This window comes from Leptodactylus fuscus, chromosome 5 (genome assembly GCF_031893055.1).
Source record: "Leptodactylus fuscus isolate aLepFus1 chromosome 5, aLepFus1.hap2, whole genome shotgun sequence".
Classification (NCBI taxonomy): Eukaryota; Metazoa; Chordata; class Amphibia; order Anura; family Leptodactylidae; genus Leptodactylus; species Leptodactylus fuscus.
Window position 1 is genome coordinate 71,882,476 of NC_134269.1, and position 27,526 is coordinate 71,910,001.

The 27,526-nt window shown below is 40.6% G+C and overlaps 1 protein-coding gene across 1 annotated transcript in view; it reads left to right on the forward strand.

Moving 5' to 3' along the window:
* The first annotated feature begins 1,433 nt into the window (after positions 1-1,433).
* FSD2 (fibronectin type III and SPRY domain containing 2) overlaps positions 1,434-27,526 on the forward strand; it is a 40,463-nt gene continuing 14,370 nt past the window's right edge. The window contains exons 1-11 of the mRNA XM_075273381.1: positions 1,434-1,519; positions 4,176-5,051; positions 9,288-9,383; positions 9,464-9,697; positions 10,100-10,122; positions 11,512-11,633; positions 14,156-14,311; positions 18,194-18,328; positions 21,191-21,344; positions 23,106-23,239; positions 25,978-26,107. Of these exons, the coding sequence (XP_075129482.1) occupies positions 4,194-5,051; positions 9,288-9,383; positions 9,464-9,697; positions 10,100-10,122; positions 11,512-11,633; positions 14,156-14,311; positions 18,194-18,328; positions 21,191-21,344; positions 23,106-23,239; positions 25,978-26,107 (2,042 nt within the window). The 5' untranslated portion in view covers positions 1,434-1,519; positions 4,176-4,193. The remainder of the gene's footprint in view (positions 1,520-4,175; positions 5,052-9,287; positions 9,384-9,463; positions 9,698-10,099; positions 10,123-11,511; positions 11,634-14,155; positions 14,312-18,193; positions 18,329-21,190; positions 21,345-23,105; positions 23,240-25,977; positions 26,108-27,526) is intronic.

Sequence of the window (27,526 nt, forward strand, 5' to 3'; positions counted from 1 at the left end):
GGCCCTGCAGACGATTAGGTGAATACAATGTAGTAGCATTCTGTGACTTACAGGTGACATCTTTGACTAATCGTTCATATTCCCCTTCTCTTTCAGCTAGACGGCCATGACCACAAGTTTGCAGCTCAGACATCTTTGGCTCCAGACTTTTGCAAGCACCTGACCACATTGTCCTCACCTGCACACCCATCTTGCTGCTTCCCCAATTATAAAAGATGTAATATAACCCCCCTATAATGAATAATACCTCCAAGTGCATCTTTACATTAATAACTCCCCTTTGTATACCCTTTAAATATTGCCCCTTACTAATAATGCCCCAGGTGTTTCCTAAAAAAAAAGAGAAAAAAAGTGGGGTTCCAATATCCGGGACCCCCAGGATCAGCTGTTTGAATGAACTGTTGTATCTGTGTAAGTGCTCCTCCTCTGTTGACATAATGTCATTAATTTCATAGTGGCCATGTAATGTAACTACAGCCTGGTCCTATACTGGTCTATGTGACAAGGCTGGAATTACATCACACGGTCAGTATAAACAGACAGCGTGTGATATAAACAGGCACCATAGCCCCTTTATACAGCTGATCAGCGGGGATTCACTTATCTCTTATTGATGATTTATTCTGTGGATACATCATCAATAAAAAAGGAGCTAGAAAACTCCTGAAGGCCGGAGCTGCCGTGTAATCTTGCAGTGCTTTGCACAAAAAATTTGCAGGGGTTTCCTCTGTGAGCTTTCTGCTTCAATTATATCTATAGGGAAATCTTTGGTGTTTCCGTAAGGATAACTGACATGCTGTGATTTCCAAAACTGCAACTGTTTTGGAAACTGCAGTGTATCCACTGCATGTATTTTACCGCAAAATGGGGATGGGGCTCCACGTGGCGAAAACACCACAGAAAAATATGGCATTCTTAGCAAATCCCAGCCACACATTGCAGAAAAATACATGCTGTGTACACGCTGCGATTTCCAAAACAGGTGCCCCCCTTCCCTAGTTACGCCACTGAAGTGAAGTGTTCAGGGCTGATATTGGAGAGCAAGGGGATCAAATACTATTTTTACATTTAGGCACGTTTTTATGGATTAAAGCATCGCATAAACATCATTACTACATAACAATCCATTTAGCAGAGTAGTTGACACCTGCAGTAGTGTGCTTACAATAAATATGAAAAGACATTCAGATCTCTATTTCTTCTGGTCTGGCATATTACATGATTATCTTACCGCCTTCTTAGTTATACCTTATCTAGTCTGTATTTGTCACGTCTAGTACTAAGCAGTGTGACATATTCTCAGCCACACTTCTGAAGCTTCTTCCTTTTGACATGCGAAGAGCAGAGGACAGCTGCAGGGGATCTATATTTGTCATCCTCCATTACGGCTGGGATATCAGTATTCCGGGGCACACTGTCTAAAATTACCCTAGGGCTTTCATACTCCTCTCCTATAAGCAGATCCCAGAATCCACTCTATGCGGTTGTGTCGCACAGGGATAGAAACCCAAATTATCAGGTAATTGTGTGCATGCTTATATTATACCTATAAGCCGGTTAGTAGCGTCACACTGAGCTTCTGATGCCTCTTTCATGTTACAATGATTTGCCATCTGTAGTGTCAATTTTCAGAGTCACATAAAATGCATCTAATATTCCTTTAAATCTTAATACTTTGGCAGACATTAGTTCTCTGCGGTTATGAGATAGTACTTTGTATTCCTGATACATTGTGAAGCAAAGTGTAAAAAGTAGGAATCTGCTTATTCTGGCTCATGTCCTCTCATACGTCTGAACCTACAGTAATAAGTTATAAACTACATGTCTAACAATTCTTCAGTGTATTCTTATTATTGGAATGGATTTCTTGCAAGACTGACTATTCCAGAAATACCCTGGCCTGAAAATCCATGAGAAGTTGTATTGTGTTTATGGAGCAGCAGTTATTATTATAGTTACTCTATGTAGGCGGCTGTTTGTGCTTCCTTAAAGGGATTCTACAAATGAAATAAATTTTTTTGGCGATCACATGTCGGAATAGCCTGTAGAAAGACTATTCATCTCTTACTTTTAGACATGGTCTCCGCTCCGCCGTTCCTTAGAAATACCGGTTTTTACCGGTATGCAAATTAGTTCTCTTGCAGCGATGGGGGCGGGCCCGAGCGCTGAAAATGCGATGGGGACGTCCCCACTGCTGCTCGAAAACACGCTCCAGCGAAGCCTCTATCTTCGGCTGGATCCTCCCCTTCTTTCGTCGTCTTCCTTTGCGTCACCTCCGACGCCTGCGCAATTGGCTCTGCCAGTGAGACACCAGCAGAACCGAGTGCGCATGCTGGCCGGCGGCCATTTTTGGGAGGCCGCTCCTGTATTGAATTACAAGAGCAAGAGCGGCCTTCCAAAAATGGCCGCCGGCTGGCATGTGCACTCGGCTCTGCTGGTGTCTCACTGGCAGAGCCAACTGCGCAGGCGTCGGAGGTGACGCAAAGAAAGACGACGAAAGAAGGGGAGGATCCAGCCGAAGATAGAGGCGTCACTGGAGCGTGTTTTCGAGCAGCAGTGGGGACGTCCCCATCACATTTTCCGATGTGTGATCGCCAAAAAAATTCATTTCAATGGTAGAATCCCTTTAAGAAACACCATTTCGATATTTTCCTTCTTGCAATGTGTAAATACTTGATATTTTGTATTGTATTTAACTTATACATATACAATAAGTTATATTAAATTGTACAGATCCTGTTGCCATACAGTGGTATACGTCATACATAGATTTGATTGAGGTATTATATGTTATATTTTGCTGTGATGGTCAACTGCGTAGAAAAGTGCATCAGACTATGCTTTTCTATACAGGTAAGAAAAGGTAGAACAACTCTTTTTTGTGTGTGTCCATCATTTGATTCCATGGATACCTTCAGCATATGCAGCCTATGTACTTTCTCACCAACTCATAGGCTAAATGCACACACAAGTATAATCTAACCGAATTTTCTTCCTGTAGTAGGTGCGATCAATGATATTAGCACCTTAATCGGCACTCATTAGGTACTGTACATGAAGTAATGATCAGGACCGAATAATGATTACTGCGGTGTTGTTCACTTATAGTACTTTCATTGTTGTCTCTAGGGCCTTGTTTACACTAGATGTGCTGCTGACAGCCAGTGATTTTATTGTCGACATAAAAGATGTGATCAATGTCAAACACTTCATTTGTTGTGTGATTGGCTGACATGTTTACACAGGACGGTGTATGGGAACAGACATTCCTATAAGCACTCATTGGGCCAATCTATCTATCTACAGAAAAGAAAAATACCAGCCGTATTTCTCATAAAGGAAGGATACATATCTAAAAATTTAGTCCACGGTTCTATCCCCGATAAAAATCGATAAGGCAGTACTCCACAAGTTGAAAAATGGGTACACTTTATTCACTCATCTGTGCACACATAGGTGAATAAAGTGTACCCTATTTCAACTGGTTGAATGCTGCCTTTTGGATATCTATCTGTCTATCTATCTATCTATCTATCTATCTATCTATCTATCTCCTATCTATCTATCTATCTATCTATCTCCTGTCTATCTATCTATCTATCTATCTATCTATCTATCTATCTATCTATCTATCTATCTCCTGTCTATCTATCTATCTATCTATCTATCTATCTATCTATCTATCTATCTATATGTCTATCTAGCTATCATGTCAGTTTATACTACATACTCTACATACTATAATGACAACAACCATTGATAATATTATACATACAGTGTCGACCTAGGGTTAAAGAGGAAGGATACTGCTTGGCCTGGCGCTGCGACTAGTTGTAATTTTGGCCTCACATTGTGTCTACAATATATATAGAAATATACTGGACAGTTTCATAAATAATTTCTTAAATAACCAGTATATTGTACCGTCACATAGTCTGGCTGAGATGCTTATGAATGAAATATAAAGAGTACACTGTACCGCACCAGGGTGGGCTGGGGTCATCTGCCTATGGGGGGTCCACCAGGGATTCCCTAGTGGACCAGTCCGAGCTGGTACATACATATCTATAGCTACATACATATATCCTGCTTATGCAAGAACCAAATAATAAGTGCTGCTCTTCTTCTTCTTCTTCTTCTTCACTTTTCATTGACCATCATATAATATCTTGTAGATATCAGTGAAGCCAGTGATGGAGGATGTGAAGGAACTTGAAGCTGTCGGATCAAATGAAGTTGATTCAGCCTCAGATCAAGCAGAAAAAACTGAATCTAAACAAGAACATGAACCAGAGCAGAAGGGCCTAATGTTTTACCACACTGATCTCTATGATTCACAGGGTAAATTAGAAATACATCCTCAAACTGGAAAAGAGGAGCAAATACAAGAGCAGAGCGATGAACAAAAAGATGTCCCTGCTGATGGTGTAGACCACACAGACTTGGATTTACAAAAAGAGGTTGATGAGTTAGCAAAACTCTATGGATTGTCCGAGGATAAAGATTCTGAAGAATTTCACTTCTCATCTCAACCACTTAACCAAATGCCCACAAAACCAAGTGTTCCTTACCCAACAAAATCCATGCGCTCTCCAAAACAAAATACAGAAGACAACCAATCTGAACAACAAGTTAAAGATCCTAAAGTTCAGCCAGATGTTCCTCATACAGACGCACACACTCATAGAGAAGAAGATGTTAAAGAGGAAGTCAAAACTTCTTCATGTAGTCAAAGTAAAGTCGACAAACAGCTTCATCAAGAAAGTGTAAATCCTGCAGATACCATTCCTGAACATGCAGAGGTCAAGCAAGAATTTCAAGAACAGCTTCCAGCTGACAGCTCGGCAGATGCAAGTTCCAATGTTAACCCAACAAATGATACAGAAAGTTCACACATCGATTCTAGTGATCAGGTCAATGAAGATAAAGAAGAAGCACCAGACATTTTCTGTCTTGTATGCAAAATACCTATAAGAGCCTTTGAAAAGCTGTTTGGTATACACAAAGAACATGATGTCAAAGAAATAGGTGCCGCTGTAGAAGACATCAAGGTAGGATTAGATGGAGTAATATACCACACAAGTGCTATGATAGTTATATGTTAGCTCTTAGGCTATAGTACATAGGACACTAAGTGGAAGAACAGTAATGAATACCCTTTATAAGTGTTATCCAGTTTCTTAAAAACTAAATAAATCCAAAAACACTACTCATCTCTACAGTCCTCAGGTCTTTATTTATAAATGCCCAGCACCAAAAACAGCTGTAAATCACTGGCCTCAACAGTCATGTGCCATAGTACTCGTGTGAGCCTTTTGTATAGCACGTGGCCATTGAGTAGCTGCAGTAGTTACACATCAGTCACATGTAACCTAAGGGACCTATGGCGCTTGAGTACTGTAATGAAGTGAGTAGTGTTTTTATTGGGGGGATATCGTCACTCCATAGGGAGAGAACCAACATTTAGGTGGGTGGAATCTTATTAAGCCATCATCGCTCCACTGTGCAAAGGAACATGGGAAGAATATGCAAATCTGACTTCCATGATGTAATTAGGAAGCCAGTGCAGAGCGCCCTCTATTGGTGTGCATTCTTGAGGCACTGGCTTCCTAATTACATCATGGAAGTCAGAGTTGCATATAGTGATTTTATGTTATTTGTAACCATTTTTACTTTTTTTCAGAACCTGGATAATCCCATTAATATACACTCATTGACAAAAATATAGCCCACCAAGATAGAAATGTTATATGGCTGCTAAATGTGGCATGAAGTTTTATCTCGAGCTGATATGTAAATGATTAAAGGTGTGGTCTCTGTAGACGCTGGGTCTTGCCACAAGAGGGCGTACAAATGCTTCCCTTACTGCTTTATAAAAAGGCTCTCAGTGGCTAAGGCCCCACGGGATAATACACAGCGCTAAAGCGCTGCAGGAAAACCGCAGTGGGAACGCATCACAGTTCTTCCGCAGTGCTTTAAACAGAAAGTTCAGATAATTTTCCGTTCCGGTTTTGGAAATCGCACTGTGTCCACGCTGTGGTTTGAAACGCAATGTGGGCATGGGATTTGCATGAATCCCATCCACTTAGCTGATACTGTAAAACACCGCAATTTTTCCTGCAGTGTTTCCACCGCAGGCAAATTGTGGCATTTCCAGCCCGTGGGGGCAGCCAGAGGCTACTTTTGAGTACTGTACCATTTGGTGAGAGATCATTGACTGCTGGATATGCCTCTATGTCTCAGTCAAATATACTCCCAATCAACAAACTTTGGACAATCATTGGACTGAGAGAAGCAGTTCTGACCTAGCTGGTAGCAGAGGTTCGGAGCAGTAGTTATGTAAGGGCATGCACACATGGCGAACAGGCGCTGGGTGACCCAGATAAACATAGTAGACAGGATCATTTGATTTGATGACAAGCATGAATAGTTCCAGTTTCCCTGTTCACCATCCTGACACAGGTGACACCTTCATTACACAACTCTGTCTGAGCTAATTCCAGGTGCTTAGTAGAAGAAAATTTTCTGTTATAGTGCCCATTATGTGTCCAGCCATTGACAGTCAGCCACCATGACCTTTCTCTGCAGTAGTGCCATGAATGAGAAACCTGGTATTTTATGGACAGGAACTGTATCATCTTTAGCAATGAAGCCAGTGATGGTCAGGTTAAAGCAGGGGTAGGGAACCTTTGGCTCTCCAGCTGCTGTGAAACTACAACTCCCATCATTCTCCATTCACCTCCATGGGAGTTCCCAAAACAGAAGAGCCAGTATGCATGCTGGGAGTTGTAGTTTTGCAACAGCTGGAGAGCCGTACGTTCCCTACCCCTGGCTTAAAGTATGGAGAGCTTGTGGTAAGCCCTTGAATCCTGCCTTTTCTGTGGAATGACATAATGCCTCAACTACTGGTGTGATGATCTTAGGATACATTGCATATAACCACTGGTCACCCCTAGTAGTAATATGAGGTACAATAACAGCTCAGGCAGCTATATGCAGGATATCCGGTGGTCACATATATTGCCTCTCATAGCAGGGCTTTCAACTGGATTTTTTCTGCATGATAATGCTCATCCACAAATAGCAAGGATTTCCTTGGAATGTCTCCACCAGATTGCAACACTTCCTTGGCCTGCCTGGTCATCATATTTTTCCCCAGTCAAACATTTATGAAACCATCTGGGACTCCAGCGTCAGCAACCTATGAGTGTGCAATATCTACAGGCCAATCTGCAACATCCATGCACAAATATGCTACAGGATTCCATATGGAACCTTTATACCTTCATCTCCAACCTCATACCTAATCCTGCATCCAGGCTCCCTCATGATGCTCAGATATGATCACTTGATACAATATTTACCCCATGAATTGTTCAGTGCGTATATTAGGGGACATCAATGTGATTCATTTGGTAATCTTCATGATATACTGATATAGGAGACAGAAATCACAACAGGAAATGTTTTCAGAATCCCTTTCAGTCTTTGGGCCTGCACCTGCAAAGTAGTATCTTAGTATAAAAACAAGGCATCATTTAGGAAGCTGTGTTTCTGTGTCATGGAAATTGTTGGCTACTTAGAGCTTTATTATACATTTATATGGCTTTAAACTCCATGGCCTCTGTTATGTCCTTTAGCACCAGATACAGGGTCCTACAGATGTAGCAGTCTTTAAAGATAAGGCCCCACATAGCAAAACACAACAAAAGAATGCTGTGGCAAAATCCGTGGCGAAAACACATCACGTTTCTTTATGCAACAGTTTTCATTGCATTATCGCAGAGTTTTCCTTTGCAGACGTTCTGCCCCTATTATACCTATATGGAAAACTCCAAGTTTCCGCACGTATAATTGACATGCTGTGATTTTCAAAGACATGGGCATTATAGAAAACTCTTATAAGGGTCCATTCACACAGAGGAAAATGGTGCTTTATTTGGCACGGAATTTTCAGCGCTGAAGAAAAAGCCTCCCATTGATTTCAGTGGGTTCTGCTAGCTTTTTGTTCCACTAGTGGAAAATTCCGTTAGTGGAAAAAAAGCTAGCGGCACCCATTAAAGTCAATGGGAGGCTTTTTTTCAGTGCTGAAAGTTCAGCACCAAATAAAGCACCATTTTCCTCCATGTGGATGAACCCTTATACTTCTACTTTTGATCAATCCACTCTTGACTTTGGCTAATAAATCACAGCAAAATCTGAGACAGAAAACGTGGAGCCATAGTCTTAGACGGATTCCGCTTTGATGTACCCTTTAAAATCATTGAGAGGAGAAAAAAAACCTTAATGAAGTCTCAAATTCCTAAAGCAGATTTTTTTTTTTTTGGACTGCAAAAATCTCTGTGTGAACATACTTATCGTAATAACTGTAATATTAAAGATTACTCAAACTGTATATAGGGTATTGGGATAAAAAAAATACATTGCTACATATATTAGTCTATTTAAAATTCTGATTATGCCATCATTTTATTTCATTATCACTTCCAGGTGCTAAAATAACACAATGTACAAAACAAATACATACATATTATATATACTATATTAAATATACACATATAATATGATCAAAACATATATATATATATATATATATATATATATATATATATATATATATATCTCAAATAATTACATATGATGTCCTATTTCCTCTGGTCTCATCTTATATAGCAAAATCTAGTTTCCATTGGGTCGTAAAATGTATTTGTGGCAGATCAGTAATTAAACATCGCCCAGTGTTTTATTCTACCAGTAAAAGTATTCATATGAACCAGATTTCATCTGCAGAAAATTTTAGACTGATTGATAAATCCATTTCTTTCATCTAACTAGAGTTGGATGAACAGCAAATTTCTGCAAACCCCGTTTGACATCACAGTAACTTCTGCAATACATATGCCGCATGTGAACACATACCTCGGCCATTTTTCTTTTTTTGAGCCTGTGTTACAGAGGCAGCCGACAGACCTTCCACAATTCATCAGAACCTGAGTTATAACACCGCTGGCTTCTATAGTGCAGACAAACTGCAGGAGGTCTGGGTATTGCATCTGTAATTTGGATTTACACCGCTGTTAAAGAGGCCTTGGGACATGTTCACACTGCTTTTCTTTCTTTGGCAAAATACACGTTGGAAAAATCCAAAGAGTATTTTATTTTCTTGTAGAATCTGCAGCAGATAGCCAAGATGGTCTCTATGGCAGGTTTGCATGATGAATAGCAACAGCCTGGAACCATTACATGGGCACAAATTCCATGACAAATTTTCTTTGCCCAATCTTTAGGAAGAAATACACAAAAACATGTGCAAACTGGAAGAGCAGATCACACAGATGGAGAATTTTGCAGGACACCTGGAGGAGATGTATACCACAATAGAGGTAAGTTATATAGGTATTCTTTCCTAGACCCTTACTTAAGTAGTACATACAGTAATACACGTCTAATATTGGATATCCAGGAAAATTCGGGGAGGCAGGAGCAGAATCTTGAGATGCATTACACTGAGGTGATGGATACTCTCGCATCTAAGCTTGAAGACAAGATGCAAGCTCTTGGAGAGGAGAAGAGACTGAAGCTGGAGTCCTTATTTGAGCAATTAGTTGACTGTGGGAAAAGTCTTGACACGTCGAAAGATTTAATGGAGACTATACAGCAATTATTCAAGCAGAATGACAAAGTGGAATTTGTGAAGGTAAAAGCTTACAAAGGTCTCAGTTATTGTAGTTACTGTTCTAGTGTCACGTCTATGCCAGTAATGTGATACAGAATGGGCTGATATGTCTGTAGTCACAGAAGCTTCCAAACCTGTATACTGTAACTCCAATGTTAGGTGACTTGTAGAATCCTAGAGGAAAAACTTCTGATATATTAACACTTCACAAAGCAATTTTGTGCCAGGAAATATATATATATATATATATATATATATATATATATATATATATATATATATAATATTTTATTCCACACAATAATCTTATTTGATAACTTCTTACAAGTTGGGCATGACTAGATAAATTTGTCATTCCCTGTGTGTGAGTCCTTTAGATTCTCAGTCATTATTTATTAATGTGTTCTTTATTTTCCTTTGCAGACAGCACTTGATACAACCAACAGGTAAAAAATATGATTTCTCTATAAATAAAAAAAAAGATCTGTAGCAAATTAAAAAGATCTTCGAGAAGGACAGTGATCAGATAGGGTCGTCTGGTCATATGTCAGATATATTGATTTAATAAAGAGTGTGAAGAAAAACATGTATTAACCATAATTATTATTACTAGATTATTATCATTATGTAAGTTGGATTGTGAACATATCAATATTTGATATTACATAGCATAGAGATACATAGAACATTTTTAGAATCTACCATCCATATTTCATTAAATCTGATATTGCAGGTTATATACACAGGTATTTCATGTCTTCCTGTCTGTTCCCCTAGGGTCACATATCTGAATACTGTATAGTCTCTGGTTCTGTAGCATATGACTAAGTGCATCTCATCCCAACCATGATCGCTTAGAGACCAAGTATATTAAGTGTTACAGGGTTGGATAGGTAGTTTCTAGCAGTACAACTTGGAGCTTTATAAAACTATTAGGTTATCATCAAATACTCTGAGAATTGTCTACAGTTATTATTAAAGGGATTGTACCATTAAAAACTTTTTTTTCTCATTGATACATCAGAATAGCCTTAAGAAAAGCTATTCTTCTCCTACCTGTAGATGTCTTCTTCGCCCCACCATTCAGTTAAAATTCAGTTTTTCGTCGGTATGCAAATGAGTTCTCTCGCAGCACTGAGGGCGGGCCCCAGCGCTCAAACAGCACTGGGGGCATCCCCAATGCTGCGAGATAACTCTCCAGCGCCGCCTCCATCTTCTTCTGGAATGTCCTCTTCATGCGTCTTCTTTCAGCGCCGGGGTCACACTTGTACGCCTGTGCAGTTGGCTCTGCAATCGGGCCACAGGCAGAGCCAAATGCATATGCTGGCGGCCATGTTTTTGTGTCCGCTTACGTGAGCATGCGCAGTACGCTCTGTACTCAGTTGAACTACAGGAGGCCTGCCCCCAGTACTGCGAGATAACTCATTTGCATACCGACGAAAAGTGGAATTTTAACCGAACGGCGGGGCGAAGAAGACATCTAAAGGTAGGAGAAGAATAGCCTTTCTCAAGGCTATTTTGACGTGTGAACGAGAAAAAAAAAAGTTTGTAATGGTAGAATCTAGAGATGAGCGAATCTAGAGATGATACGAACAGCACGCTCCCATAGAAATGAATGGAAGCACCTGGCACGTACGCTTTGCCGGCGTTCGGTCGCTTAACCCCCCGTGTGCCGGCTGTTTCCATTCATTTCTATGGGAGCGTGCTGTGAGCGTGCTGTTCGGAACGGCTGTTCCGAACAGTGTTCGCTCATCTCTAGTAGAATCCCTTTAATGGTCTTGACTGTATGATGTACTGCGCTTTTTAACTAAAATTTTTTTTTGTTTGTTTTACAGATTGCACCAATACTTCAATACTGATATCAACTTAAATATTTCAACAAATGCAGAGTACAAAAACATTACTTTAGACTTCTCAGATGTGGAACAGCTTTTGGATTCCATTGATACCCTCCCAGGTGCATGGTTTAAGCCTTTTGGGCATGTTTAGGTCCTCTTTGTATATGCTGATATTACTAAACATTTAGCATAGGGGTATAGGATAGGATTTTCAATAATACTTGCCCCACATACATGATGAGATTGCTTTGCATGTAGAGTCCATTTATAATGCTTTATATGTGCTTGGTGTGATGCACCATTGTAGCTTGTGTGCTAATAACTTGACTCTGGGTGGGAAGGCAGTCTTAACTTCCATAGATTTCTATCCCATCCAGATAGCAGTCCTGCCTGTCTGATACTACCTTCTGGTGCCATGTTATAACTGTCCAACTATCCTACAACCTCAATTCCAAAAAGTTTGGACACTGTGTAAAATGTAAAGAAAAGTAGAATGCAATGATTTGGAAACTCATATAACCATATGTTATGCACAGTAGTACATAAAACACATATCCAAAGTTGAAACTTAGATATTTTTCCAATTTAGTTGAAAAAATTAACTAATTTAGAAATTGATGGCAGCAACACATCTCAAAAAATTGGAATAAGGCCATGTTTAATTTAATAAAGCCAAATGTCTTCTATTGGTGAAAGGTCTGCACTTCAGACAGGCCAGCTCAGCACCAGATTCTTCTTCTGCAAAGCCATTCTGTTGTGATGCATTCAGTATGTGGCTTACCATTGTCTTGCTGAAATATGTGAATCACAGACAATGATTTCTGGAACTTTACCTGGGCCCATGCAATGATTTGGATTCCCTATTTTTGCTTTTTTTTTAATGCAGTGCTGCCCGAGGGACAGTAGATGTGTATCCAATATTGACCATCAGCCTTGAACACTTAGGCTGAGTTCACACATAGTTTTTTGGTCAGGATTTTGAGGACAAATTCACCTCAAAATCCTGACCAAAAAGACGGCTCCCATTGAATTAAATGGGAGCCAGTCAGTTCTTTTTTCCAGGAGCCGTTTGTTCCGGCTCCCGGAAAAAGAACTGACTCGCTCCCATTGATTTAAAAAAAAAAAAAAAAAGAGGCAACATCCTATTCTTCAGGTGGATTCGCCTCACGAATCTGCCTGAAGACACTCCCTCCTCCTGAATAGGCCCATTTATTGGTCCTAATCCGGAGCAGAGTGCCCAACTGGATGCTGGTGCACTGCAGCAGCATCAGGTCACAGGCAGCCTCTGCCTCAGTTTCCGGACCAAAAAACCCTGTGTGAACCCGGCCTTACCACTAAAAGATTCTACCACTGTAACATGCTCTTTTTTACACTTGAAAATTGCCCCTCCAGCTTTTATACATTAGTGCCACTTACTTTTCTAGCCAGCGCCGCACCTCTCACGAGGTGACCTGAAGCGACTGCTTCAGGCGGCGCTATGCCAGGGCCTCAGGGAGGGCGGCATTTTTACTTATCTAAGCCAGTCCAGGACAAGCTGTCCTGGACTGGCTTAGCACCGAGCGGTGGTTTGGGGAGGCCACTGGAGCAGCGCTGCTCCAGCAGCCTCCCCTCACACTCAGGCAGAGAGCAGGTCATCTCTGTGCCTGCTCTCTGCCTGCGAACGCCGCTAAGCCCTGCCCCTTCACTTAGCCCCGCCCCTCCATCGCGCCCCCTCCTCCCAGGGCGGGGGGGGGGTGCTTTCTGTCGTTCACCTCGGGAGGCGAAAGGGGAAGGTTCACCCCTGTTTCTAGCCCCTTGGTAACCCATTTTCCAACTTTTTTTGCGATGTGTTGTTTTCTTCAGTATCTAAATGAATTACTTTCAACTTCTGATATGTTTTCGCTTTTTATTATGAATAAAATGTGGTTATATGAGATTTCCAAATCATTGCATTCTTGTTTTCTTCACATTTTACACAGTCTCAACTTCTATGGAATTGGGGTTATAGTTAATAGGGAGTTGTGGTTTTTTTGTTTGTTTTTTGGAGAAGTGTTGAAACAAGTTTGGATGGTTGCCTAGTAAAACATTCTTGTAGAGACTTGTGTGTTTGCTGACGTCCCAAGATTGAGCATAAAAGGATGGTGGTCCCCAGCAATGGAGTCTATTTCGTTACGCAGATACCTGTGTCTACATTTCCATAGACATTCTGGGTTCTGCTGACAGATTTACAGGGCAATGGCATAGTCTAAGAATTCCCTACAGTCCTGCTAACATATTGTCATGCCCCCCTATTTGTGAAGGTAACCATTTCAATAGATTAGGGAATTGCTGTTTATATATTACCATAACACACAAGTGCAGGTTCACCAAGTCTACAAACTAAAAAGGATATACGGTATGTTTATGAATAATGCAATTCAACTGAGAAAGGGTCCAAATCTGTATGTTGGGCTCTATCCTAATATACAATATATATATATATATATATATATATATATATATATAATATTTATTTATTTATTTATAGTTATGCCTTATTATTATTAAAAAGTTAGCATTTAGCATTGCACAGTATATTTTACTAAATATAAGGTAATCACAGGTACAGGTGATATAGTTGTTCGGTGGTTGTATAAGTGTTCAATAATCCATCATATTGCAGTTCCTTCAGCTCCGGTAATCAACCCTCAGACTCCAAATTCTGCCACAACGACCTCTCTCCGGGTGTGCTGGAGTCTGTTTTCTGATGACACAGTGGAGTATTACCACCTCTACTATAAACCAGTGTCTGATGTCACCCCAGCAGAAAATCGAGAAGGTAAGATAAGAGCCTATTAAATTACATCCAAGAGTGTAAGGGCTAGTTCACACGTGAATAGGGTGTAGTGGAATTTGGTCCGGAAAAAAAAACGCTTCAGGAATTAGGAAGCGGTTTTTGACATTGAGGCGGTTTTTGGTAAAAAAAAAAAAAAAAAAACGCCTCAAAAACCGCCGGTCGGTTTTCCCTCTTGCACAGAAAATGGACCTTAAAAAACTGTGTGGTGGTATTTTGGAGCAGCTTTTGCCACCTCCCAATCACTTTTATTGATTTCCTGAGGCGGAATCCGCCTCAAGAAAGGACGGCTCGCTTCTTTTTCCGCTAGCAGGAACAAACTGCTAGCGGTCTACATAGACCTCTATTGTGAGGGGCGGATTTTGAGGAGGATTCCGTGCCAAAATCCGCCCCCTCTTGCCCCGTGTGAATTGGGCCTAATAAGCTCCATTAGCCTTTCACACAAACAAAATCACATACCATGTTTCTCCAAAAATAAGACCTGTAGGGTCCTATATTATTTTTTGTTTTGAAAGCTGGGTTAGGGCTTATTTTCAGGGGATGTGTTATATTTTTCCATGAACAACAATTGACTCACCAGACCCCTTTACACTCAAAACAATTGGAATTAGCAAGTGCCAATGGTGGATAGGCTCTCAAACACAGATCTGTGCCACTCTTGTCAAAGGGGTGAAATAGTCAGGTTCCTTGCTATTGCATTAGTAGTCCACTGCAGCCAAGTATAGTGGCTGTCTCTCCCTGGTGACTGGAAGAAGCCACAACCCTTAGGCTCCAAAGTGGAATGAAGCCAAGTGGGACAACCCGATCTGTGTGTGTGAGAGCCTGATACTACCGGTAGTTAACCCTTATTGTTTTGGAGAACCCTCTCACTAGTGCCATCTTGTACAGATAGCTCCCTTAAGGTCAATCAGTGATTCTTTCAGGGCTCTATGCTTCCTTGATGAAAGGTCTACTGTATACGTCCTGCTATTTACTTTTTTACATGTAGTGCTGCCTAGTCACTCTTTTTATGAACTGCAGCTAGGGCTTATTTTTGGAGAAACAGGGTAGATGTACTTACACACAAATGTATTATATTACACGACACTTGCGCAGATACATATAGTTTAACACACATAAAAACACCAGTACACACTGGAGCAGATTTATTATACATTCATATACAGTATATGATAGGTCCGCAACCTACCTATGAGACAAATCACAAATGTCATCACTTGGCTGTTTTTGAGTGACTTATAGCTCTATTCTACACCAGACCGTAGCTAGCATAGATTTGATCTTCCGGACAGGAGATGCGACTAATTTAATAAAAGGCATGAACCTCAACCCATAAATTAGGCACCTCTTACTCCAGAGCAGGAAAGGACAGTGTTGATAAATCTCCCCCCAGTGAGGTACAACTATGGCAGGCTGGTTTGTGGAGATTGTAGTGACACACCAATACATCTTGAATCTCTTAGGTCTCAATATAAAAACTAAAAAACAAACTATCAGCCCTAAAGCTAATAGCTTGCCAGGAAATATAATTCACATAAATTGAATATGTTCTTGTATTCCCCTAGCAAATAAAAACTTTTATTATTAACAATTCCCTTGTAGTGAGTCAAAGTACACAGAGCAAATTAAAAACCTGGCATGTCTATGTTAAGCTGTTTCAGTGATTGAAGAGATACCCCCTATGATCTTTGCTGTACCGTAATCCGTCAAGTATTAAAAGCTTGAAACACTCATTGTGCCTGGGAAGCTGCAGTCAACACCCAGCTCTGAATGTGTTATTGGTAATGTGTTTGATCATATAGTATGCTGCAATTAAAAATGCACATTTGTGCCCCCCCACCCCCCACCCACCATGTTTCACTGTGGCCATCAACTTCAGGTCACAGGAGGTGAATAAGAAGTTTGGGGTGATCACTCATATACAGTCCTATGAAAAAGTTTGGGCACCCCTATTAATCTTAATAATTTTTAGTTCTAAATATTTTGGTATTTGCTACAGCCATTTCAGTTTGATATATCTAATAACTGATGGACACAGTAATATTTCAGGATTGAAATGAGGTTTATTGTACTAACAGAAAATGTGCAATATGCATTAAACCAAAATTTGACCGGTGCAAAAGTATGGGCACCTCAACAGAAAAGTGACATTAATATTTAGTAGATCCTCCTTTTGCAAAGATAACAGCCTCTAGTCGCTTCCTGTAGCTTTTAATCAGTTCCTGGATCCTGGATAAAGGTATTTTGGACAAACAATTCGCGTTCAGTTCAGTTTGATGGTGGCCGAGCATGGACAGCCCGCTTCAAATCATCCCACAGATGTTCAATGATATTCAGGTCTGGGGACTGGGATGGCCATTCCAGAACATTGTAATTGTTCCTCTGCATGAATGCCTGAGTTGATTTGGAGCAGTGTTTTGGATCATTGTCTTGCTGAAATATCCATCCCCGGCGTAACTTCAACTTCGTCACTGATTCTTGAACATTATTCTCAAGAATCCGCTGATACTGAGTGGAATCCATGCGACCCTCAACTTTACCAAGATTCCCGGTGCCGGCATTGGCCACACAGCCCCAAAGCATGATGGAACCTCCACCAAATTTTACAGTGGGTAGCAAGTGTTTTTCTTGGAATGCTGTTTCTTTTTGGACGCCATGCATAACGCCTTTTTGTATGACCAAACAACTCAATCTTTGTTTCCAAAATGAAGTTGGCTTCTCCAAATGTGCTTTTTCATACCTCAGGCAACTCTATTTGTGGCGTACGTGCAGAAACGGCTTCTTTCTCATCACTCTCCCTGACAGCTTCTCCTTGTGCAAAGTGCGCTGTATTCTTACCGATGCACAGTGACACCATCTGCAGCAAGATGATGCTGCAGCTCTTTGGAGGTGGTCTGTGGATTGTCCTTGGCTGTTCTCACCATTCTTCTTCTCTGCCTTTCTGATATTTTTCTTGGTCTGCCACTTCTGGGCTTAACAAGAACTGTCCCTGTGGTCTTCCATTTCCTTACTATGTTCCTCACAGTGGAAACTGACAGGTTAAATCTCTGAGACAACGTTTTGTATCCTTCCCCTGAACAACTATGTTGAACAATTTTTGTTTTCAGATCATTTGAGAGCGGGCTGTCCATGTTCGGCGACCATCAAACTGAACTGAACTTGAATTGTTTTGTAGAAAGAAATGGTCCAAAATACCTTCATCCAGGATCCAGGAACTGATTAAAAGCTACAGGAAGCAACTAGAGGCTGTTATCTTTGCAAAAGGAGGATGTACTAAATATTAATGTCACTTTTCTGTTGAGGTGCCCATATTTTTGCACCGGTCAAATTTTGGTTTAATGCATATTGCGCATTTTCTGTTAGTACAATAAACCTCATTTCAATCCTGAAATATTACTGTGTCCATCAGTTATTAGATATATCAAACTGAAATGGCTGCTGCAAACACCAAAATATTTAGAACTAAAAATGATTAAGATTAATAGGGGTGCCCAAACTTTTTCATAGGACTGTATATAGCTTTTCTCCTATTGTAATAACTGGCGTACCAGAAAGCCAACCAGTCATCCCGTGACGCGCACCACTGAGTACCTTAGATCCATAGTGCATCTGGAATATGGGTCTATGGCACTGCTCTCTTAAAATACTCAAAGACCTGTGGGGACTACCAGATGTGACGTTACTGGAGTATCACCAAGTTATCAGATAAATAATGGTTAATTTTTTATTTTATCAATTTTCACTTGCATCACTGTCCAACAACCCAGCCACTTATATTCAGGAAAATGACTGGTCCAGGATCTCAATACAAGATCTAGCTGTCCATTCCGTTCTTTATACTGATAATACTATGATATTGTTCCATAGAATTCATGATCAGAGCCAAAGAAACCTACTGCACTGTGTCCAACCTGCTGCCAAACACACAGTATGAATTCTGGGTTATTGCAATAAACTCCACTGGGGAGAGCCCTGCAAGTGAGAGTGCCGTGTATGTGACAGGTAACTGCATAGTCATGTTATGTAACCGCTTCGTAATCCTCATTACAGAGAGTCTAAAGCACTGACTCAGCTGTTTAGTACTACTAATATTCTGCTATATTTCTGGATGTCTGTTACCATAGGGAATAGAACATGAATATTGTACTCAGGAAACATCTGTATTACATTAAGATTAAAGTATTCTTATGTTCCGTTATATCTACAATACAGCAGCAATGCTTTTGGGTTAGTTTTTTTGTGTTCTCTGTTTTTGTACATGTGAATTTTTATTTGTTTGTTTTTTTCTAGCCAAAAACACATATTTTATATACTGCATTAATGTTTAATGTATGATCAATGTGGGTCTAACTACTAGGACCCCCACCAAATGCTACAACATCTACTGTTCCACTGTGGTGTGAATGGTTTTCGTCACGATTTTCTCCACAGTTTTCCTCAGCAGACTTCCTGCCTTTATTATAGCTATATGGAAAACTCCTCAGTTTCCATAGGTAGAATTCACATGCTACGAAAACACAGCTTTTTTGCTGCAGATTTTTTCTGCAATGTGTGGATAAGATTTGCCAGAATCCCATCCACTATGCGGGTACTTTAAAGCGCAGCTTTTTTTGTTGTAATGTTTCTGCAGCAGCCAAAATGCTGCATTTTCGCAACAAGTTGCCTGGCCTTAGACATTTCTTATTTGTTAAATATTACTTAACCACTTCCGGACCGCCCATAGACTATATATGTCCGGGAAGTGGTTGCCTAGTTCTGACAGGACGTACCTGTACGTCCAGTCAGAACACAGCAGCTGCACGGAGATCGTGCAGCTGCTTTCAATAGGAGCCGGCTGTAACTTCAGCCGGAGCTCCCAGAGAGAAGACAGGGCAGATTTATTACCTCCCCTGCCTTCTCGATCGCTGTGTATACAGCGCTCAATGAGCGCTGTATACATGGCTATGGACGCAGCCATAATTCAGCTGCCCTCTGACCCGGCGGACACGTGATCCGCCAGGAGCAGAGTCTTACAAGAGCTGCTGGGTCCTACAGGACCCCAGATCAGCTCAGTAAGCTGTGTATACAGCGTGCAGGAGGCTGGATTTCTCCTGCAACTCAGGCTAAATGTAGCAGCCCCAGTTATAGGAGAAATCAGCCTCAAGTACAAAAAAATAAGTGATCAGATGCCCCCAAAGGTTTCTTATCACCTTATGGGGACACAATCTGTAAAAAATATATATATATATATATAATAAAAAAAAATTTAAAAAAATGTAAATAAAATAATAATAAAAAATAAATAAATAAATAATACGCTAATAAAACGCTGTTATTAAAGGTTATAGCCCCACTCCCAACGACACCATACAAAATAAAAATTACCGTAACGGAGAGGAAAAACTATTTTGTAAAGTTTTTCAGTGACACTTTGTGTTATTAAATAAAAAAAAAACTATAAATTGAAAACCAGACACAATTTCCCTCCTATTTTGTTTATATTTTCCTGGATATAAAAAAAATTAAAACACATTTGAAAATAAAAACAACATAAAAATAAAGCCCTATGTGTCCCCGAAAAAAGACGCAAAAATTAGTTGACTGAGACATACAGGAAAAATGTTAAAGACCTCAAAACCGCACATACAAAATAAACCTAAAATGTGTCTGGTCCTGGACCACAAATTGGCCCAGTACTGAAGTGGTTAAAGGGAATCTACCACCATGTATATACTGTTGAAGCGCAGTTACACTAGGTATACACAGAGCTGTAATAGTGGTTACATACTGACCCTGTGTAGACTTCAATGACTATAATGGAGTCTGTCTGGTGTCCGTCATTATAAAACTGTAACCAAGGGAGGAAAATCTCCTCTGTGCAGGACTTTTTCGTCCAAAGATTTTAGGGTGGACATTGTAATGAAGTCTCTCTGTCACATATGTGAACTAAGGTGGCGTTCACAGTACCGATGGTGTCTGCTCCGCAGTGTCCGTGGCTATTGTCTTTAGCCACGGACATTGTCTTTATTTGTTTTAGCAATGGACAATAGTTGGTCCACTTGCAATTTCCATTCACTTCAATGGGATTTTATCTTGTGTCCGTTTACAACCATGTCCATTTTTTCAAACAGACAAAGAAATTCTACAAGCAGGACTTTTCTGTCCGTTTGAAAAAACAGACCGTAAGTGTCCATTTATTTATTTATTTATTTTAACATTGAGGTCTATGGGCAATGGACATATAACAGACATCAGTTACTGTCCGTTATAATAGCTGTCTGTTTATTTTAAATGGACACCTTCTGAGCGGACACCTACAGTAGTGTGAACCCTACCTAAGCCTTAGTGACACAGTGAACATATTGGTATTGTGTCCAAGTGCAATTCTGTTGATGAGGAATCAATTGTTAATGTATATGCAAATAGATCATGTTTATGGACTACTAGAGCTAGTATATCATCAGGTTTATACTACATAGTTAATTCTTGACTTACAATGATAAATGAGGTCAATGTTGAGATCATGAAAGGGTTTTCCAGCCACTTACAATTGACAGGCTATTCTCAGGATACACCATCAATTTTAAAAAGATAAGGACAACAATGGGCACTCTTCCCCACAGTCATCTGTTTGAAGGGGCCCCATTGCTTGCCTAAGAGCTGTAGCCCCTCACAATCCATAGCAGTTGTGCAGAGCATTCCAGTTATCCTAATACAGGGAATGAGGAAACTGTAATACATCTCACAGCTACTAAGGATTGCACCAATGTTTTGGAAATGCTAGACTTGAGTATAGTGCGTCAGTTCTATGTGGTTGGAGAACCCCTTTAAAACGCTACTGAAGATGCATTTCATGAGTGTGACTAATGTATTGTATGCTTGTAGCACCAGCCCCTCCTATCATTAAAACCCGGGAATGTCTGAGCTGTGAGAATGCAGCTTTAATCTGCTGGGAATCCGGGAATATTAACCCTGTTGAATCGTACACAGTGGAAATATTCAAAGTGACAACAGAGGAGCAAGATAGTTTAGCCACTGAGTAAGTACAATATACATATTATCTATTACCGTATATCCTGCTAACTGCTAGTGACACTTCTGTCTTACTTATTGATATCCAGGGGGTCCCAGGGCATCACTGGAGGTCTCCAAGGATCTTTAAAATGATATTTCGCCATAGTATGTAACAGAAAACAAACCATACAGAACACTAATACAGTATACTTCAGGGAGATAACATTCATTCATCTCCTTTGACAATCCATTATTTTTGTAATACCGTCCACTGAAAAAATAGGGAACATTAAGAGTTTCCTATATCTAAAAAACCTTTTATTCATATAACTCTAGAGACAGTTGTACCCTTTATTAAAATCATATGCAACTATTCTCTATAAATTTCTATATATGAGACAGCTATATATTAAGGATCAGCCAAGCCAAGCTGTAGCCTGCGGAGTTACAGGGATAGAAATGACGTCCCCAGCTTGCCAAAACAGCGACCAATGATGGAGAGGGGAGTTGCGTTATATCAGAGGTGTGAATACTGGGCAAAGTACTGATCGAAGAGGATAGTGTGGAAAATCTGGGAACTATAGATATACTAAAGAGGATGTAGTAAATAGTTGGGAGATTGCAAAAGAATACCCTAATGGTGAATGCTATGTGTCACCAATATTCACCCAGACCTCAAATAATGTAAAATAGTCCAATCACAAGATAAAGTAATTGGACTGAAGTGAACAGTCAGTAGGGATTGCAAAAAAACATCTCCTGAATAGCCAGTAGAGATTTCAAGGAAAAAATATCCCACAAATATTGGATTTGATAGATAATACTTAACCCAATACCTGTTTCCCATCTTAAGCGGTTGCTTCCAAGTTAGTCAGTGCACACAGAGTTTTTTGGCACTGATTTTGACGCTGAATCCGCCTCAACATCAGCCTCCAAAAAAGCCTCCCAATGTATCTTGTAACTCGGTGCAGTGTGGGGTGTTCTGTGCACATCTATGGACACATATGAATGAACAGTACGCGTCCTAGAGCCATGGGGGTCTATCACTGACATACACATACTCTGAATGTGATAATCCTTAATATACAGCTGTCCCATATATAGCAAACTATGAGGTCAGCTTTCTGTTTCATTTATACCTATAAGGAAATTGCTGACGTTTCTGTAGGTATAATTGACATGCTGCGATTTCCAAAACCACAACGGTTTTTGAAATCGCAGCATGTCCGCTGCACATATTTTACTGCAAAGTGGGGGTGGAATTTGCTAGAAAATGCTGCCTTTTTTTCCATGGCGTTCTGCTGCAGAAAAGCCATAATGTTTATGCCACATGGGGCCCAGCTGAAAAGGATTGTCCATGGAGAGACAAAGCTGCACTCTTGGTGTGTGGGTTAATGGACAATTATCCCAGCAAATATTGAGAGAAGGTCCTCTTCTAATGGACGAGTATGCTCAGATAACTCCATTACATACTCTGTTACGTACAGTAATATATTTAAATGGTTAACAGAGGGTGATCGCCCCCCCACCCCCACTTTATAACATCCATATGCTGAAACAGAGTATATGCATAGGAATATACTCTTTCATGTCAAGAGAGCAACACTATGAGAAGAAAACATAAGACGCATGGTATTAAATATATACTCTTCCAGAACAATACATATCTCCAACTACGAATGTATAATAAGAATCCATGGCAGGCTTACTGTGAAGATTCTTAAGAATACCTTATTTTACTGTCAGCTGAATGTGTGTTACTCATAATTCACAATTACTTTCACAGGTCTATTGTTGGGATCCCCATCTGTGAATCTCTCATCCAGCTGAAGCCTAGTGAGACTTATCACATCAGCGTCAGAGCTGTGAACGTGGGTGGCCCAAGTGAGAGCAGCAGATCTGTTTCCATTCACACTACAGGTAGTATAACAACACTATGGATGATGTGGATTTTCTATTACTATACCTGTATTACTATTCTATTAATAGAAATGTGAAAGTTTGTGTGTTTGGATGTTTGTTCCTCAATCACACCGGAACGGCTGAATGGATTTCATAGAAATTTGACACACACCTACATATTGGCCAGGAAGGAAAAATGGGCTACTTTAAAAGTGTCTCACTCACCCCAAAACGCCACCGCGACCCTCAAAAGTTGTCTCCTGCTCCGCTGTCGGCCCGGGCATAACGTTAGCGCAGGTAGTTACACACCACTCCTATTGGTGCATGGTGATGTGTGGGCGGGATAGGGAGCCAGCACAGTAGCCCATAGGTTGGCGCTGAATTGTGGGCGTGGCCAGCACGCAGGGACCCTTTCCTCAACATGGCGGCTTCCTGCATGGTTCCGAACGCAGCTGACATGCCAGCCAGCCACACATTGCCTCAGGCTGGCGTAGCATGCAGCAGCGCACCCGGCCCGAACAAGCCTAGCCGCACGTATTTGGTTGGTGGTTTGGGGGAGGTTTTTTTAGGGTTAGGAAGGGGGTTGGCACCAGAGGGCAGAAGGTAAGTAGGGGGGAGGGGGGCCAGATTGCACATGTAGAAAGGGGGGGAGGGTAACCGAAGGCATGGGTAGGTGGTGGTGGGGGGAAGGGGTAGATGTAGGAGGTGACTGTGATCTGAAGGGGGCCGGGGGTGGGGGGGAAAGAGTAGGGTCGGAGGTGCAGCAGCGGGGCCATGGGGTCCCGGCCCATGATGCTGTGGGAGGGCCCAGCGCCGGCTGCAAGGAAAGGGTCGTGGGGGGCCACGGGCCGCGCTGCAGGTGGTTCGCGCAAGGGTGAGGGGACAGCGGACGAAGTCGCGGGTTATAGCTAGTTCTACATATTATGTAAAAGGAATCTAGACAACAGGTTGCTCTGGTACATGTAGATAAGCCAACCATCCTATTCCCAGTTAATTCATTGACCCGAGGGATACGGTGTGTAAGGCATTTCTTTGTTCCGTCATATTAATAGAAAACATTTCCTTCCCTACTGATTTCAATGGGACTTTCAGACTATCAGTTAGCATCCTGTTCTGTGCGCTGCAGGAATAAAGGAGTGTCAATGAGATCCATATTTAAATTCAGATTTAAGATCAGACACATAGAGAATTCTTTATGCCCATGTGAACAGAGCCCTATGCTGCATCATCCCTCTAGCAGATTGACAGACTTCACACTACTGTATTGAGGCCAAGAAGTAGGATCTGTTTGTAAGTCATATTCCTTGGCCTGGTCACGATTTGAGCTTCAGTTGTTGTGAGTTCAGTTTAATGAGTTGAGTTCACAGTAGCCATGACCCAGCTGAGAAATAGAGATAACACATGGAACATATTTCTCAGCCCAAACACAGCTGAATGGACCCTGAAAAGATAGCGCTTGTACAGATTTAATGTAGCTATAGACGCTTCCAAAATCTATACAACTTTCAACTGATTTCAATAGCTGATTAATATGGCCTCAACATGTGAAGACAGGTGTGGCTTGAAAAGGAATGGGACATATAAAGGAAGCTCTTAGACACCCCTTTCTGTTAAATCCACTCTTGACTTTGGCTAAAAAAAAAATGCAGCAAAATCTGCAACATAATCTGCATTTCTGCAACATCAAGACTTGCGGCTAAGGGAAAAACCATGGCGGCAGCGTATTTCACAGACCTAGGTGTAACTGACATGCTGTGATTTTGAAAACCACAACAGTTTTGGAAATCACAGCATTTCTGCAGCACATTTTTATTTTTGCAAGGTGTGGATGGGATTCGCGAGATTACCATACTGGTACCACCTTGCAGTCACTACAAAATGCTGCTGTTTTTTTCTGCAGCATTTATGTCATGTTAGGCCCCAGCCTAAGGCTCTTTAAAATGACTGTTCTTTTTGCCAGAGGCACAACCAAGGATTAAAAGAGAGATTCTGACTGAATGTCATTTTCTTACCAAGGAAACCAGATGAAAATTGGACATGCTTGAGGCTAAGGCCCTATATAGCAAGCTGCAGCAAAAAGGCACTCTGGGAAAAACCGCGGTGGCAATGTTTAGCAGTTTTTCCCGCAGAGCTTTCTGCTTACATTATAACTATAGGGAAACCATCAGTGTTTCCATAGGTATAATTGCCATGCTGCGATTTAAAAAAAAAACCAAACAAACTCTGATGAATCGCTACAATCCCATCCACTTTGCAGTGACTGTAAAATACATCGGTTTTCTCTGCAGTGTTCACGCCATGTGGGGCCGCGGCCTTAAAATATTTTCACAAGTACCAAGTATTAGTGTGAAAAAACTGAAATATGTACAATCTTATTGATTTCAATGGTTCCATGTGAAATCCTTCAGATACGGACTACAAAAAAAGCATTGAAATCAGACGCATTCAGTCATCTGACATCCTTAGATTTTGATTTTGTCCCAGTGATCTAGATTGAAGTCGATCATTCAGAATGTTGCAAATTCCACGCATGCAACACGGTACATGTGAATGGAACATTATACTGTACATCAGAACTTCAGAAAATAAAGGCACTAATATATTTCTGTTCAGGTTCCTTTGTGGCCCATGTTTGCATATTCCTTATCTTACCTTTCTGTGTAGAGTCGTTCAGAATATCTCAGTGTAATGTGAACAGTCATCTAATTACCTGCTTAATATGGAGCACGCCAGTCACATCTCTGTTATCTGCCTAGGTTCATTTTTTTATCTTAATGAAGAAACCGCTCATCCACTTCTGTCTATTTCTGATAATGGATTTACAATTTCTTGTCAAGAGGAGGAAAGTTTAGAGGATTTACCTTATCACTGCAACAAATTTTCAAGGTATTGTGTAGAATGTGAGAAAAATGTACATTACTATGTTACTTTTCCACATATATCCTTTATTACAACTTCTCATCACTTCTGCAATTCTCCAGTGTACTGTATTCATCATAGAGATTCTATTAAAAATTATGGCAGAGCTTATTAGTGAGACGCTGGCATTTGTTCAACCTATCCAAACATCATATAGGAAAACTCCATACATTGGAACCTTTGAGACCTCTCCAATATACATCCATCTCTTATTTGTAGAGGACAAATATGTTATTAATATGTTATTAATAATTATACATGGAACTATTTTAGAACATTTTGTATATGTGGCTGTTTATGTGAAAAGGGCCCACATTGTCGATATGGAGTTCTTGGTATCATTGTAACGGTTATGGTGTAACATTGTCCGAAACAGCAAAAAATTTTTTATTGAAAGCACAATTGACATATTTTTAAATAAAATTTTTGCATAAAACAAAATTGTGATTTTTTTTACCCAAATATGTTTTGGACTATTTTCTCTATAATTAGTATCGACGATCTGGGCCCTTTTCACGTAAACAGCCACATATTATTTTATACATGGGAACTAAATAACACTGCATTATGGTGCTCAGGAGCTGAACTCTATGGGCAGGATGTTTTAATAAATGTTGCACGTTGGAATTTTTTAGGAGCTGGTGTACATTTTAGGAGTTACTTACACCAGTTAGTTACACCAGCTTGTATAATAGTAATTGAGTTGGGTCACAAAGTTGAGTACATCCTCTCCTTGCTTAAAATGAGGAAAGGAAGACAGTTTTTCTTGTAAATAAGCAGTGCCAAAAAATGTGTGCCTTTTTTACACCACAATAGTTCACATCTGCGTTTGGTAACCCGTTCAGGGAGTCCACATGGGGACCCCCCGAATGGAGTACCGAACGCATTTGCAAGCACTGTGCAGTGAAAGCACACGGACCGCATAGACTATAATGGAGTCCGTGTGCTTGCCGCGAGATCTCCGCACAAGTCATGCAGACAGGAAAGTAGATTGTGAAGTACTTTTCTGTCCACATGTTCCCTGCAGGGAACTCGCGGCAAGCACACAGACCCCATTATAGTCTATGGGGTCAGTGTGCTTTCACTGCACAGTGCTTGCACGAGGCCTTATAAAGGATATCTGTAAAACATATGCATGTTATTAGTAGGTTAGTTACAACTCTAATATAATAGGTACAAGCAGAGCCTGGACAATGATAGTTTAAAGGGAGTCTATTAGTATTTTTTTTGATTTTTACTAAACCAATCTTCATGTAGCTTTTAGAAAGGCCAATGACGCAGGGGTTCTCAGAACACTGGGGGAACGCTCCCTGTGATCCGTGAACACTAATTTGAATAAGAAGAAACCGTCTTTTTCATGGAAACACCAACAACATAATTGAAACA